We start from the raw sequence: 18,294 nt of genomic DNA on the forward strand, positions 1-18,294 counted from the left end.
GTTGTAACACAATCTTGTTGCTTCAATATTCCAGCCGAACATTGTAGAACATAGTGATGAATTATCACGATATTTTGAATTGATTTTGTTTCTAAGTTTAGGAACAATAACAAATCCAAAATATTGCTATAAATTGGAACCTGTTAAATGAATATACACACTGATGTTGGCATATTATTGTATTATTATCACAATATTTTTGAGAATTAGGTTATGTTGTTTTTTTGTTTTTATTGTTATTTATAAGGATCACCAAAATTTTCAAGAGATGCTACTTATATTTAAATTGTTGCATTTGTGAGACTGATATTGTTGAGTATGCTCAAAAACTCTTTTTTCTTAATAAAATCGAAAATGTGACATGATCTTTAACCTTGTGTTGCTATTAGAGGAAGATAGGACATGCTACAAGTTATAATACAAACCATAAACCCATTAACATTTTTTTTCTTGATTTGTATTTGCTTTTATTCAATATATTATTGTGAAAAGAAAATGAAGATTTCTTTTTAACTTTCTACTTACTAGAAGGCAGGGAATATGAAAATATGTCATCTATCTTAGTATCAGGATGGCAATATGATTTTTACTTGTCTAAGAGATATCTTAACAGAATGGATTTGTTTGTTATTTATCTTTTATTAATTAGTTAAAATGTTGAAGGAGCCACACATTATTATATGGGGAAGCAAGTTTGACATCATATCTCCTGCTGCAACATGCTATCTGACATGGGTGTTAGATTTTATCTTGCTTTGTTATGTCTAAAGAATTCAAGCAGTGGCAGTAGGGAAGTAAACTGGTCCAATTCAGTTTGGATTTAGGTCATACCAAATCCAAGGAATCAGATTCTGTTTAATCTGATTCAGGTTCAGATTTAGAGCCGGACGTAAAATCTGTTTCACCAAATCCGAATCGGACTCCGACCCAGAATCCGTAAGATAAACGAGGACGGACTCGGCCTCGATTCGTTGACCGAGTCTGACTCGTCGTTGACCGAGTCCGGGCCGTGTCCTAAGCTGCACCCGTGTTGGGGCGTGTCGACTCAGGTGCGGCGCCTCCCTAGCCGAGTCCGTGTGACATAGATATCCGACCAATTGACATCCCTAATTGGCAGTGCTTTGCCTTTTTTGGCTGGTCTTATATTCTCCCTTTTCCTTTATCAAGAAAAAGAATATGGAGAACATCTCCTTTTTACTCTTTTTTTTCCCCAAATCTTGGCTTTGCAAATTATCTTATATAGTGCATGTCGTTCAAACATACATTTATGAATAGAGAAGCATCATTTGTGAGTTCCACATTGAATTTCACAAAGTTGATTGTTTCCCTCCCTAAACTTCATGTCACAGTTTGAGAATCTAGTGACTCATGAATCTTTGCTGACTTCTCATTGTCTTGGATGAGGACTTAAATCATATCAATTCTGTGACAGCTGGGTATTGTTGACTTTTATTTCTTTCGATGAATAATAGTGTACGAAAATACTTCTATGTATATATGTACATATACCAAATTCATACATAATGGCAGAAATATTTATTCGTCATAAATAATATAGTTAACAATTAATGAAACATTTAGTGTTTTAGCGAGTGTCTTAAGTATTCAAATACATTAGTATTGAACACAAATTCATGACATTTTTTAGTTACTAAACTAGTGTATTTAGCATACATAGTCAACTAACTATCTTGTGCAAGCTATCTAATCAGCTATATGAAATGGAAACTCGGTTTTTAACATGTGACATTAATAGAGTAATGAAGATCTTAAATTGTGAACAATATGGCAAATATAAAGTACTAAATAATTGTAATTAAAGCAAAGAATGAATTACATATCTTAGCTAACAGATAACATGAGAACAAGTTCTTCCATAGGTAGAACAAACAGAAATCTTGTCTTCTTAGTTCATAAAAACAAGTCAAGAAGAAAAAGGTAGACTAATCGAGCTGACTCAACCAACTGGGTTGGACAGGTTACCAGGTCAATTCACTGGATTTTTAAACCATGTGTAGAAGTATGATTTTTAATTCATTCAAGTGCACAATAGTTTGGATAGGATTGCTCTAGCAGTTGTCCTTTCATTGAAAGTGTTTGAAGGTTAATTTTCAAAGTGCCTGATTGTCTTTAATGTGCTTTATGTATATGCATTTTGATTTCCCAAATTCATTTGGGTAGCGTGCTGCATAAATGGGTTTGGTTAGATAACTGGAACTTGGAATTGCCTTTAGTTTGGTCAAATTGAAAGCATAGGGATAGCCTGGATTATTCTCTGGAAAAGGAGGAACAGTTGAAAGAAAGAAGAAAAAGGAAAACAAGAAAAGCTTATAGATGGGGTCATCATGTAAATGGCGTACTATCTAAATGGTCTCTGATCTTTCAATTTTCTAGTGTAAATGGGGAGATGCGAATTTTCATCGAAGGCATAACAATTGTTTTGTATCACTTTCTTGTAGTTAATCTGGATCTGATGAACCCTGATGGTTTTGTCAGTATTATTGCAAGCTTATAGATTTGTGCCTTGAGTTGCTCTAGTTTTATGCATTTGGTTGCATGCAGGTGCTAGCCACTCTATGTGAAGAGCTGTCTTTTGATGGGATTTTGCTCATATATCTATCTGGTATATATAATTTTTTTAATTTACTGTTTGGTGGTGTTTCTTACACAGTCAAAGTGCGCTTCCAGGGGACTTATGTGTATCAAATGGCTGCAGGAAAGGGCAAACGAACTGCTTCTCAGTTGTCTGTATCTGGTACTGCATTGGATGCTACTGGACAGAGTTTAGGGGATCTACGAGCACATGACCTGATGTATGATGAGACCACTTCTTCTCCTATCATTTCTCCAAATGGCAGCCCAACTGCATCTACAGCTATGGTGGATCGTCCTCTCAGTTGTGGGGGCTGCTTGTGGCTGGGCTCTCATGAAGGTGCAAGGATTCCACTGGCATCCTATGTTTATTAGTGCTAAAACCTGTGTAAACTTCTGCAGTTTAGTGTTTCTTAGTTTGTTTCAGTTCCTTTGAAACCATAATCTGAATAAGCAGTATCACTATCATCTTTACCAAGTGCCTATCAGTAATTTGTTGCTATTTTTAAGTTGGCTAGGTATGGTTGCCTATTAAATGTTTAGAGATGGTGGAAGTTTCAGCCCCTAGGATGTTAGTTTCTTTTAATTGTTCAGTGCTCTTTGTTCTATTTCAGGTGCAAGCAGCCTTTACCCTTGTGATTTGATTCCTTTCACAAGGAGGCCCCTTTTTCTGATTATTGACAGCAACTGCAGCCATTCATTTAAGGCAGGTTTGTTAACTCTTTATTCCGTCTGACTGAAATATTTGAACAACCTGTGGCATGAGATAGGCAATTGATTTCACATGCACATGCGTGCACACACACATATATATGTACTTGAGGTGGTTCTGTACCATGATACCATATGGTGTTTTGTATGGATTTTGCCACAAGATGTTAGATCCAATGTGTTTAATGGAGTTTATTTGCTATATTAGGAGGTTTTATACTTTTAATATGTCTAATACACCACAAGATTCATTTTTAAGATGGTAAAAAATCAACTGCTCACAATTCATAAAAATAAGGGTGGTTCAAAGATGCTATAAAACATCATGTTGGAGTCAACTTTAACACATGAAAAAGTAGAACATGGTAAACATGATCTAAAGGTTAGATCTTGCTTTTGGAGATTGGATCTATGTAAATCAAGTGTACAAACCATAGCGACTGGAAGCTTCATAGATAGGTGGAAAACATGCTTCTCAGAAACTCGCTTCGGAAGCACAAAACTCCTCGCTTCCTAAATATGATGGGAATCTCGATTCTCCCATGCTTCTCCTATGCTTCTCACAATTTTTTCTTGCTTCCCTACGTGCTTCCTATGTGTGTTTGTCACGTTTCTTTTCATGTTTTCCATGTATTTCCTTTCACTCTTCCCACCCAACCATTCTGATGTACTTTTTCTAACTTGGCAATCATTATTTTTAGATTTTGAGAAGAATTTAATTCTTACACTGCAAAATCATGAAATTTAAGAATCATCATTTTTATGTCCTTTCCTTTCAATTAGTATTTCACTTTCCATTCAGTCTCATGTCACTTCCTTTTTTATTCCTCTTTTTGCTTTTAAAATGATTCCTCACTTCTCGCTTAAGCTTCTCGTTTCGTTTCCCACTTTCACTTCCTAGTCTAGTAACCTTGGTACAAACAACCATAAGTTATGGTGGCTTAGTACCATGATAGAAGCTCTCTCTCTCTCTCTCTCTCTATATATATATATATATATATATATATATATATATATATATATAGGGAAAATACCAATGAAGGTAAATAATTAATGAGCAAAAAATCATTTGAGCAAGTTGTATCAACTCAATCTAGCCACATAGATGTGTTTAGCATGGATTGTTTGCTAAGGATCAAGCCTTGCATATTGCATTTTTGATGTAAAAACATGATCTTTTTGAGTTATGAAATTTTGGCACATTGTGGGCCGTTGATTTTTGAACCCCTTTAAAAACCTAATTATGTGTCATAATCACATGATTCAAAACAAGTTTCCTACTAAACAAACCATGTATATCTCATTTGTAACATTTGATCTAGAAAAAATTGAAAAATTGAATTTTTTTGAAGAAAAGAGTAATTTCTACTCATTAGTTCCTTACCTTCATTAGTAGCCCATATTTTCCCATATATATATATATATATATATATATATATATATATGCTAAATGAAATATCATAAATGGGTTTCTGCCTTTTTTGTTTCATTTTTAAAATTTGTCCATACGAATGTGACCTACACGCTTGATTTTATAGGGATTGGCTCTTGGAGCGGTCAATTCGACTTATAGGTAGGTTTTTATTAGGTTTGAAAAATCAATGGCTCAAAATCTTTGCAAATTTTTGAGGCTCCAAATTGTAAGAAAACAAGAGCCTTCAATCAAGCACAATGTGTCCACCGAAGATTCAAGTGGACAAGCACAAGTGTTCGCACGACCAAAACCCACACAAGGTGTATCTACAAGAAGGCTCTAAAAATAATTAATTAATGTATTCATCAAAATGCAAGAAGTATTGTTTACATATGAGAGGGGGATGGCCCCTATCTATATGCAAGAGAGGAGAGGGAAAGGAGGACTCAATAGAGTCATTGGAGTTAGTCCAACGACTCTATTTGTAGCCGTTGGACTAGCTCTAAAGGCTCTAAAACGGAAGCAGATCAGGTCATGTTGAACATGAGCTTTTTGCTCATGCCAACATCGTGGCTGTCTGTTTGCATTTTGGATGCCACAGAGCATATAACTGCTCTGTTGACCTTTTAACTTTTCAAAATACAAAACGGACGGCCACAATGTTGGCATGAGCAAAAAAGGTCATGTTCAGCATGGCCTGATCTGCTTCCCTCTAAAACTAGTCAACTAAAAGTTGACTAGTTGGATATCTAGTTCAAAATGAACTAGATAAAAAAGGAAAACTAAAGAAAAAGAAACATATATATATATATAACACATTTACATATATTCGAATGTACATATGAAATACACGCACACACACACACACACACACACACACATATATATATATGTTAAGATTAAATGTATCCTTTTGTATATATACGTATATACATATGTCTATATGTATATTGTTATTTGTACATATACATATGTATATATTATAGTACATACATATATGTTCACATGTATATGTATATATATATATATTTATATACATACAATATGTATATATTATATATATTTATTGTAATATACATATATATTTACAATATATATATTGGGGACCAATGACTAGAAATTCTAGCCGTTGGGAGGCTTCTCCTTTTCTGGCTATTGAGAGGACGTCTTCTCTTTCTCTCATTTACTTCTTCCCTTTCTCCTCTATAAATAAAGGGTGTGTGTGTAAGGTTGAGAGAGTGATGGGTAGTATTAGGGTTGTTTATTATTATTCTTTGAAGTATTGTAGTGAGGCTTGAATGTAATTTTATTTTGTATTTCTTTTCATGTCCATTATGAATAAAATTATTTATTTACATTTTGATTTGTATCCTTTAATTCTCAAGTTTGTTGTTCAAATATATAATGTTTTGAGTCATGGAGATTATCATGGAATGCATTGGAATCCGCTCCATTTCGTGACATGGTATCAGAGCGAGGCATCGGGGTCTTGGAAAGGATTTCACATTCTGGTATGTATCTTTGGCTTCTTGTGTTTTCTATGTATGGTAAGTTTTAAAAGGAGTTATGTTAAAAATAAATAAATAAATAAATAAATAAATAAATAAATAAATATATATATATATATATATATATATATTTGAAGTATGTGAAAATTGTTGTGTTTTGATATGTCTTAGATTATGGATATGTATAGTAAAAAACTATATTTTGCAAAATATATTTTTATATTGTGTCTTATTGTGTATTCCCTTTGTGGGATTTGTGATTGTGTTCTTATAGAATACCTCTTTTTGATTTCCTTTATGGGTATTGTGAGTGTGTTTCTTAGAGAACACCATTGTAGTTATTCATTCAAGTTGAATATATGGCTTTTAAAAATATTATGTGTTTTTGCAAAATACTAAAATTCATATTTCTTAACATATGTATGTTCTATCTTTGAAAATTTTAATATATTATGATATGATCAAGAATGATCTTTTATTGTGATTTATTTTTGAATATGTTATTTCATATATATTGAGCAATATTGCTCTATTAAGTAAAGATTATTTTCAAATGACATGTGTTTTCTTTTCGGTATATGCCTAAAGAAGACTTTATTTGATGGCATAAGCATGACTTGGTGTCGTATAAAAAAAAAGTTTATCTTTTGTGATTTCTCCATTGCGTATATTCTACATCATGCTTATTGAAGAATGTTACATTATGAAAAAAAATCTCTTGTTTAGTGTGATCATATATATGTGGATCTTTATGGCTCTTAGGGAGTATTTAAAAAAAACATCTATATTGTTTTTATGTCTCTTGTTCCTCTTTGTGAGGATTGTATGTAGCCCTTAGATGACTCTTTTTATGTCTCTTGTTTCTCTTTGTGAGGATTGTATTTCGTCCACTAGTGTTTTTTTTATTTGTGTGCTTGTGCACTAGTGCACTTAAGTTTTTTTTTTATATAACTCTTGAGAATCTCCATTTGATTATGTTCAATTGCTTCATGGTAGACTTATGGTTTAGCTCTAACTTCTTGTCATATGTGTTGTCTTTTTAATGAGATTTATTGATCTTTTGTATATGATGTGCTTAGTGTACTTGTTTCTCATTAATGGATTTATGATCTTTTGAAAGATTCTCAAACTTCATAATTTCGTTACTTCTACGACGAGTGCTTATATTAGGCATGACTCGGTATTTGCTTATTCAAGTTTGTAAAAATTGTCATAAGACATCATGTATTGCATATAATTGCATCCATTAACATATTGTTGTGATTATGATTGCACTAAGTTTTTTTTTTATGCTAAGGTTTTTACCTAACTTATATTGAATTTGATTTGAAACTTGTTTTTTCAAATCGAATATTTGATATGAACTCACCTATTTGAAAATTGAATTATATGATTATGTATTGCCTTTTTATGACATTTTTATTTGTTCTTCACAAAATTTTATATAATGCATCATCTCTCTTGGCCTTGTTGTTGGGTCTTGGTTAGCCGTTGACGTGAGTTGTGTGTGCACCTAATGTCATCTTATCAATCTAGATTTCTAAAGGTTATAATTGACGTGATGTCACTTGTCTTTGGTCTGATTGATGGTTGATTGGCCTCTGAACTCATTATTGTTGGTATTTTGAGTTAGCCGTTGAGGTGCGTTATGTGTGCACCTCAAATCATCTTATCAATCTACAATTATCAAAGTTTATGTGTGTCGTGTTGACACCAGTCTTTGATCTGATTGATAGTTGATTGACCTCTGAATCCATATATGCTTTTGTTGATTCAAAGATGTTTGTTGGGGTGAGTTGTGTGCATCTTGTTTTATGTCAACTTATGGTTTGGCTCTAACTGACAGTTGTTTGATCTCTAGATTTGAGTGTGATATTTCACTCATTTGTTGTATAACCATTATTATTATGGATGCTTATAACTCTGTTTATCTGTGATGACTATCTATTTTTGAAACCATGATGTTTCAAAAGATGGTTAAAATTTATATTCTTATTGATAACATTAGCAACTTTCTATTACAAGCTTTCTTACCTCGAGTGTCTTCTCCTTTTTAAGCCTTTTATCTAAGTGTCATTATGTGTAGACAAAAGATGTTTTTTCACATTTTCGTGTATGTTTTAGTCATTTGTTGACATTGAGATTATACTCTTGATCTAGTCGCTAATACACTTAATTTTTTAGTTTCATTATATGTAGACAAGAGATATTTATTTACACCGTGTGTGATTTTAGCCCATTGTTGGCATTATACTCTTGATTTTTTAGTGTCATTATATGTAGACGAGAGATGTTTATTCACACCTTCGCGTGTGATTTTACCTTTGTTAATATTATGCTCTTGTTCTAGTCGTTGATACACTTGTTTTAAGTGTCATTATACGTAAAGAATGGATGTTTATACACACCTTCGCGTGTGTCTTTGGCCCTTTAGTGGCATGATGATTATGCTCTTTGTTCTAGTCGCTGATACACTTGATGTTTGAGGTTTGGAGGCCTAGAAGGTGATTGCTTGTGATGGTTAAACTAATATTTTAATTTACAAAATTTATTTATTGTGATGTATGAGATTTTTTTAAAATTTCTTTGTAATTTTTCTAAACTCATTTTCTCTTTTATGAGAAATGGTTGTTGAAATATTTTCATGCATTTTGCATTGTATATGCTGTAGTTGCATGAGTTATTCCATGATTAATTGTTTTTCATAATTTACATAAGGTTATGTTTTTTCAAGCAATAAACAAATATATATATTTTTTACTTGTGTTGCTTTGTTGGCTCTTTGTATTGTCCCATAGTGGACTTGTGCTTATGCACTTTTGTGCTTGTATTGTGCCTTCGTGTGTTTGTGTTGTCCATACTTAGACTTATGTGTGCTTTTGCGCTTTGTTTTTGATCTTTCATTACATGCTTTTCTAAGCATTTCATTAGTGAAATATCTTATGTGTATGCCTATAGTGGCTATTGTGTGTATTTGACACTTGGTATTATCTTTTGAAAAATTAATGCTTCTTTAACACTTGTCTTTTATGTCTTCTGCTATGTAAACTGTCTTGTGATTTTAACTCTTTTGTGAATTATTTCTTTAATAATCATGTCTTTTATGTGATAAATATATGTATATTCACTTTAAATAATGCATGTTTTCATGTATGATTAAAATGACAAAAGTTTATCTTATTTGAAATTAATGTTTTGTTCTCTTTAAATGATGTTAAATTAAATAGTTTTTATATTGTGTGCTTGGCCATCCTCTCTCCATAATATGTAGCTAATATAATTATCCTTTGAAATATTTTTAAAATATATTTTTGTATAGTTGGGTGTTTTGTTAGCTCTATTTAGAGGATGTCAAGGATTGATGATAATTAAAGATCCTCTGTGTAATGGAGCATATGATAGAGCACCTCCTGAAGGAAGCAACGAATGAAAGAAATTGATGAAGACAAATGATATTTTATATAATGGGTTGCTTATCTGAATTTGCAAACTTATAGTGAGTCACTGGAAGTTTGAAGGGGGCGGGGTGTTAAGATTAAATGTATTTTTTTGTTTATATATGTATATACGTATGTATATATGTATATTGTTATTTGTATATATACATACTTATGTATATAGTATAGTATATGTGTGTATATTCACATGTATACGTATATATATTTATATACATACAATATGTATATATTATATATACGGCTAAAATTTTAGCTGTTGGGAGGCTTCTCCTTTTTTGGCTATTAAGATGACTTCCTCTCTTCCTCTCCTTTATTTCTTCCTCCCTTTCTCCTCTATAAATAAAGGGTGTGTGTATGTTAAGGTTGAGAGAGTGATATTAGGGTTATTTATTATTATTCTTTGAAGTATTATAGCGAGGCTTGAATGTAATATCATTTTGTATTTTTTTTATATCCATTATGAATAAAATTATTTATTTATATTTTGATGTGTATCCTTTAATTCTCAAGTTTGTTGTTCAAATGTATAATGTTTTGAGTCTTAGAGATTATCATGGAGTGCATTGGAATCCGAATCATTTCGTGACAATATGCACCATATGTATAAATGTACAATTTAACACTCTCCCTCAAACTTACGGTACAATAACCAAAAGTTTGTCTAAAAGAAAATGATATATGGGAGCAGTGAGAGGTTTGGTGAAGAAATCTGCTAACTAATATTTTGATGTAACGTAAGGCAGATCAATAGTCTCATGAAGATACTCCTCTCGAACGTAGTGATAATCCATGTCAATATGTTTAGTACGTTCATGAAAAGTACGATTGCTGGCATTGTAGATTGTACTCTTATTGTCACAATAGATGCGCCTCGCCAGTCACTTGAACTCGCATATCAATGAACAATATTCTGAGCCAGACTACCTCCATCATTGTTTCCATGGCTTGATATTCAACCTCAATTGACAAAAGTGAGACCTTAAGGTGCTTCTTGCATGCTCACGAAATCAGAGTCACCTAAAAATGCAAAAACCCGTGGTTGAGTGTTATTGAAAACACCTCCACATTCAACATCAATATGAGCAATTAAGTATAATAAAGATGAATATGACAAAAAAAGGCCCTGAGAAAGAGAAGTCTTAAGATGTCTAATAATATACAAAACTGCTTCTATGTGAACAAAAGTCAAAGCTTGCTGAAATTGGCTAGCTGTGTTTACATCGTGTACTATATACATCGTGCACTATATCAAGTCTAGTAATTGAAAGGTAAGAGAGTGTTCCAATAAGCTGTTTGTAAAGTGTGTCTGTAAAGTGTAGGATCCTCAAGCGGTTCTCCATCATCAAGTCTCGTCTTGGTGTTGATAATCTTAGGGGTATCAACTCTCTTATCATTTGTGATTCCAGACCTGGAGACAATGTCAAAGACAAATTTAGACTGAGACAATAAGTACTGTCTAGGAGAGTAAGCAACTTTAATTCCTAAGAAATATTTTAATAAACCTAAGTCAGTCATGTCAAAATATTTTTTGAGAAGTTTTTTAATATTTTTAACTCCCTGTTTATCTCTTTTAGTGATATCATGTCATCCACGTAGAGAAGAAGAATAATAATACCTGAATTAGAAACCTTAACAAACAAGATAGTGTCAGCTAAACAAGTTTTGAAACCAATATCAAGCATAACTTGACTAAACCTGTCATACCAAGACTTTGGTGCTTCTTTAAGACCATAAAAAGCTTTATCCAGACAAAGAGTTTTACCCTTTAAAATATTTATACCAGGTGGTGCCTCCATATAAACCTTTTCAACTAAGGTTCCATTAAGAAAGACATTTTTGACATCTATTTAGAATATAAGCCATTTTTATAACAGAGGCTAAGGATACTAGGGCCCTAACAATGCAAATGTTTCTTCATAATCTATGCCATATTCTTGAGAATATCTCTTTGTAATTAATCTACCTTTATATTTTTCAAGAGTTTCACCACTCAACTTGAGTATAGGTTGAAGGTTCTACATACAAATGAATTAATGCAATGAATACCTTGCATTTTGGAGAAAATGAATCATAGGGTACAAATTTCTTAGGTGGTTTAAAAATCCTAGACGACCTTCTGGTTTGTACTTCATGTTCGGAATATTTTTCCGATGCACATGGGTGATTGGGATCCCTACACCTAGAATACTGCAAATAGTTCTTGTTCCCATGGGGTTACTCTTCATTAATCATATCATCATGACCATTATCAATGTTACGTTTATCTATCATATCAAGACATGGGTGATTAGGCTCCCTACACCTAGAATACTGCAAATAGTTCTTGTCCCTACGGGGTTACTCTTCATTAATCATATTATCATGACCATTATCAATGTTACATTTATCTATCATATATCACATTCATAATCATAGTTATCATAAATTAAAATTAAATCAAATAAAAAGGAAGACTTAGTTACTTTCTTACCTTTTTGAAAATCAAAGGAACTTTCCTTCTATAAGAAATATTTTTTGAAACATATAATTTTATATTTTTAAAATCAAAGCACCTGTAGCCTTTTTGGTTATATTTATAACCTAAAAAAGCACAAGGAATGGCTCGAGGAGAAAGTTTATCATTCTTATTAGTAAAAACAAAGCATTTTCACCCAAAAATTCTTAGTTTAGAATAATCAAGAATTAATTTAAAGACTTTCTCAATTAGTTTTATATTTTACAAAGAAGAAGATGCCAGTCTGTTAATGAGATATATCGTAGTTAAAGCCGTTTTAGCCCAAAATTCTTTTGGTACTTAGTTTGCTATTAGTAAGGTTTTGATTGTTTTCATAATGTGTTTGTGTTTTCGTTCGGCCAAACCATTTTGTTATGATGCGTGAGGACAAGATCTTTGATGTGTGATGCCTTATAAATTTAGATAATCTTTAAATTCATTTGATAAAAATTCTCCCATTGAATCGGTACGGAAAATAAAAATATCGTTTTCAAACTTATTTTTGACTAAGTTGTGAAAAATTTGAAAATGTAAAAAGACTTCATATTTATGTTTAAGAAAGTAGATTAAGTATGCCCAGAGAAATCATCAACAAAAATCACATACTATGCATATCCACCCTTTGATATAATTGGTGCTAGCCACCAGATATCCAAATGTATTAACTCAAGTGGTCTAGAAGAAACAAAAGTTCTTTCAAGGAATGATAATTCTTCATTTTACCAAGAATATAGTCTTTACATGTAAAGTTTTTAGAATTACAATTTTTTTTCAAACTTGAAAAGTGTTGGATTTTGGATACATTAGGATGACCAAGTCATTTGTGCCACAAGTCCAAATTCAATTTCTGAACATTAAAAAAAAAAGTATCCTTAGGTATTTCAAAAAAATTCATGTAGAAGAGGTGTCCTTTTCTATGGCTTTCCCCAATTAGCTTTCCTGATTGACGATCCTACACCCAACAACCATCAGAAGAGGAGACATTACATCCATGGTCAGATATTTGTGAATTAGATAAAAAATTTAAATTTAACTTAGGAATATCTAACTTTTGAAATAGTAAACTTTTTGAAGTTTTGATTTTTTTTATAAATTTTTCTACTTTTATTTTCAAGAGATGTACCATCGGTCGTAAAAACATTTGACATGATCAAGGTTGTAAGTAGTGTATCGTTACCCGTACCGGTCGGCCCAATAGTAACACCGTATCGTATCGTAAATGTATCATAAAATTTAATTAAAAAATTCAAAAAAATCCTAAAAAATCAAGAAAAATTATAAAAATTCAATAATAATTCTAAAAAATCATATCACATGAAATAATAATGAATTGCACAAACTACATACATAAAATCACATTATAAAGCTTTTATGTCTCTATTACATACCACATGAGTCATACTTTTATATTATATAAACAAAAACATCTCACAACAAGTTTTTTAATAAAACATGAATACATAATACATCAATAATCATAATCATCTTCATTATCTTCTTCTTCTTCGACATCCACATCGTCCACACGATACGTAGGGTTTTCATCATCTACCTCTTGTGCTCTTTTTATGTTAATCCATTGAATGTCCTCTTCATTCAAAAGAGCTTATATTTTTTAACTGATGCATATGATTCATCAAAATGTTCCAAACTAATGAGATCAAATTGCTCTTTGTGCCTTCTTGCTGATAACTTTTCGATTTGCCTAGACATGAAAAAATTAAAATTAGTTGAGTTTTAAATGAAAATGACAAATAAATTTTACAATTTTATATACCTCTGCCTCGGTCATAAGGTGTTGCGAACGTAGACGAGGTCATTGAGCCTTTTATGCTTCAATTTGTTTTTTTTTTGTATGGATTTGCTCGAAGACACTCCTGTTTCTCTCGCATCCACTTGCACTACATGTTTGGCTTAGAATGCAAATGACAAAGACTCTCAGATTTGGAACATCACTTCCAAACCTGCCCACTGTATGTCTGAAAAAAACAAGAAAATGAGAAATCAATTTTAAAACAATAACAGATATACAATCATACAAAACATTATAACTAAATAATAATTTGAAATTAAAATTGAAATAGATAAAATAAATTACGTGAACACATTGTGACACAATTTTACGGTGTTGTAGGTCTCCCTATATCATACAATGCATTATCATAAGTTTCCATTTCCTTATGAATTTGATCTTGAATGCTATAATCAGGGTTCAACCTTTTGATGCAATCCAAAAGTCTCTTGTTAACTTCTTTGTCTATTTTAAAAGGGAGTATCTAAATGCAAGATTTAAATAGTATGTTGCAGCATGAAGATGTTGATAAAGTTGTCTAGTCCACGTATGATCAATGATATTCCATATAGGTATGTAAAATTTTCTCTTCTTCAGATTATCTCTAATGACCTCTTTTGCCTTATCCATGACTTTATACAAATAATCCATAGCTGGTCTGTCTTCACTGTCAACCAATCAAATCACCTTCACCAAAGGTATAATTATTCAAAATTTACTTCTGAATGCATTATCTATAATTTTCTGGCCTTTTTTTTGTGCATGGGGATATGCATTCCACTCATTTGATGAAAATATTTCTTAGTGCAACTTTATTCTTTACCAAATTTTGCACTGTTAAAAAATTCGTAGCAAATCTAGTAACTGCACTACAAATAAACTCAATACTACTAGTGTACTTTTTCATTAGGCTCAAAACCCATGCATGATTATAAATAAACTTACTAATTTCTTGGCAGCATTCAACTGTCTGATGTACCTCATTCATATTGCCAATGTTCTCAAGGATGAGTTCTATGAAGCATGCGAGGTCCAAAAGAATGACCCAATTTTTTTGTGAATTCTTTACTTGCTGCTCTATAATTTGCTGCATTATCAGTAATGAACTGTACAATGTTTTGAGGCTAGACTTCTTCTACAACTCAAAAACCCTCAACAATACATCTGTTATCTTGGGCGTATCAGACAAATCAATTGATTTCAAACACATGGTTCCTTTGGGACAATAAACAAGAAAATTTATCAAAGTCGACTTTCTATCTGTCCACCCATCTGCCATGATGCTACACCCAGTCTCTCTGCATGACTGCCTTATCTCATTGTAATAAGCCTTCACTTCATTCACATTAGCATTTAAAATATTTCCTCTTAAAGCATGATATAAAGGCATCTTGTATCCAGACTCGATATTGATTATGACATTTGCCATGGCCTGAAAATGAAGGGAATTTTTCGTATTGAAAGGAATGCATGCATCATAGAACCATATCCCAACCATGACATCCACCTGCTCAACTAAATGCTAAGGAGTCATAGCAGTACGAATATCAGGCCGCACCCTAAGGGCAGTTCTAGAAGGGAAAAAACTCCTAATAGAGCCTCTAGCTCTACCTCCTGGTCCTGCTCTCGAAGAACTCCCTCCTGCTCTTCTTTTTGTGCATGCGACATTACTACTGACACCGACCACATCTTTTCCCTTCGCTGCAGAATCTCCTACTTATGATTCTATGTTATGGGTTGTAAAATCAAAAGTAGTAAGCTCATCTTCATAATACACAACCTCCTAGGGCTCTGCATACCCCATTTATGTCTCATTCATCTATCTTTCTTGTCTTTTTTATCTCAGATCATCAAGTAATTGTTGACATTGCTATTTTACGGCATCCGATAATTTTCTTGACGTGCATGCGACAACATTATGATGCGTCTCGGCTAAATGATGCTTAAACCGAGAGATACCACCCGAAAAACCATTTTGGCAATAGTTGCATTTGATTCCTAATCGATTTTCACTCATTATTTGAGTGCACTATTGCCATGCCGAATTTTCTGATGCCTTCTCCAAAAAACATTCAATAACAAAAAAAGAATAGAGATTTTTTACCTTAATCCACTTGTGTGAAAAAATGGGTGAAAATGCAGTCTTTGAGAAAATCGCAAAAGCCTTCTCCCTTGCGCATGAATCGGCCCTCAAATCGATCTCACAAAACCTAGGGTGCGTGGGTTTTCTTCCAAGAGCCTCTACACATATATAGAAGTCGGCCCTTAAGAGGGATTTTAAACCTAAAACGAAAAAGACCTGCTTTCAGGTCTTTTTAAGTGCGCCAGACCTGTATCGTACGATATAAGGTGTATTATATCGTACGATATGGGTCGATACATGGATGTATCGCTCAATACACCTGATATAGGTATCATATTGTTAGACCAAAACGTAACGATACGTATCATGTCGTACAAACAACCTTGGACACACTTGAGTTGGTATAAGATTTAGATAAAAGTTTACTATTGCGGTCACATGAAAAGAAGTACCAGAATTAAGAAGCTAAGGAGTTTTATCAGGATCGGAGAAGGATGAAACTGCGGCTCTAGTCGATGCTCAATTTAAAGAAGATGCCCCTCTAAGAAGAGGTTGGAGAATTTTCATCAGTGGAGATATGGATATAGGTACATCATGAGATTTGTTTATGTCATTTGACTCTTGTGGAGAGCCAACCGAAGCCACCTTCTTTTCTTCCCTTCTTCTAAACTTTAGACATTGAGGTTTAATGTGTCCCAGTTTATGACAATTATAGCAAATAAATGTTTTCTTGTCGTAATCGATGCCTTGTTTCCAATAAGGCTTGTTATCATACTCATTCACTTGTTTCCAATGAGGTGGTTTGTAAGGGTCCATGTAGTTTCCTGGTCTAGAGATGACTAGAACAAAATCATCTTCATTCTTCAAAATGTGCCCTTTTAGCCTATTCTCCTCCATACTTAACTCTTTAATAGTGTCAACAATAGAGGGAATTTTCTCTCTATAGAGGAAGGCCAATTTAGTACTTTCAAACTCCGACCTCAAACCATTTATGAATTGATAAAAGTGCTCTGTATCAAATTGTTTTTGGCGAAACTCTATATCTTTGGGACAATGTCATTTAGGCTCAAGAAGAGACAACTTTTCTCAAAGTTCGGACAATTCATTATAGTATTCTCTAATACTTTTGTCTTTTTGAGTCATAGTCCGAACTTTGTTTTGCAAATTGCACACATGTGCAATATCTTTAAGGGAATACATATTCTTAAGGTATTCCCAAGCCTTATTTGCATACTCAAATTTTGCGAGACTAGAGCATTTCTTAATATCCACGGTATTGATTAGCCAAGACATAATCTTGGCATGCCCCATTCTCAAGCCTTTCCATTTTTTCTCATAAGTGGTTAATGCCTTAGCCTTTTCACCATCCGTAAGATTTACTTCTTTTTCGTGCTCTACATTTGTGAGAACTAGTTTGGGTTCCGAATCGGAACCATCCACTAGTCCTCACAATCCCTTTTTCCAAATGTGGTGCTTCATGATTGAAAACCACATTATAAAATTAGTATCGTTAAGTTTCTCGGGCATGAGGGTGACTTTTTCATTGTCATCCATTCTTATAAGGGGGTGAGAGAGATAAAGAGAGGGTGAGAAAAGAGATAAGATGAAAAAAGAAAAAGGAGAAATAGCACAAGCACCACAACACGAACTTTGAGTGGAGTTACATGAGCCAATGAACCACACTTCTCTTCAAATGCACAATCACACAAACACTTGAATCACCAAAGAACAAGAGATTTCTTCTTGCTCCCACAAGCATGGAAAACGAGGCAAGCAATCTTCAAAGATTCAAGAATAACGAGACTCTGATACCATGTAAGGAAACAAGAGTCTTTAATCAAGGACAATGTGTCCACCGAAGATTCAAGTGGAAACGTACAACAAGTGTCCAGTAAAGGCACACTACCAAAACCCACACAAGGGTATCCACAAGAAGGCTCTAAAAATAAATAATTAATTTATTCATCAAAATGCAAGCAACATTGTTACATAGGAGAGGGGATAACCCTTATTTATATACAAGCGAGGAGAGGGAAAGAACTCTATTTGTAGCCGTTGGGGACTAGCTCCAATGGCTCCAAAACTAGTCAACTAAAAGTTGACTAGTTGGATATTTAGTTCAAAATGAACTAGATAAAAATGGAAAACTAAAGAAGAAAAATAAATATACACATATATATACGTATATAATATATATACACATATGTATATAACACATTTACATACATTCGTATGTACATAT

The 18,294-nt window shown here is 32.9% G+C and overlaps 1 protein-coding gene across 1 annotated transcript in view; it reads left to right on the plus strand.

The window, feature by feature from the left end:
• The window catches only part of LOC149822104 (signal transducer, putative (DUF3550/UPF0682)), a 50,699-nt gene that overhangs the window by 12,399 nt on the left and 20,006 nt on the right, over positions 1 to 18,294 (plus strand). The window contains exons 4-6 of the mRNA XM_089981643.1: positions 2,563 to 2,623; positions 2,717 to 2,932; positions 3,207 to 3,298. Coding sequence (XP_089837769.1) covers positions 2,563 to 2,623; positions 2,717 to 2,932; positions 3,207 to 3,298 — 369 coding nt within the window. The remainder of the gene's footprint in view (positions 1 to 2,562; positions 2,624 to 2,716; positions 2,933 to 3,206; positions 3,299 to 18,294) is intronic.

This window comes from Nuphar pumila, chromosome 11 (genome assembly GCF_984573655.1).
Source record: "Nuphar pumila chromosome 11, dmNupPumi1.hap1.1, whole genome shotgun sequence".
Taxonomy (NCBI): domain Eukaryota; kingdom Viridiplantae; phylum Streptophyta; class Magnoliopsida; order Nymphaeales; family Nymphaeaceae; genus Nuphar; species Nuphar pumila.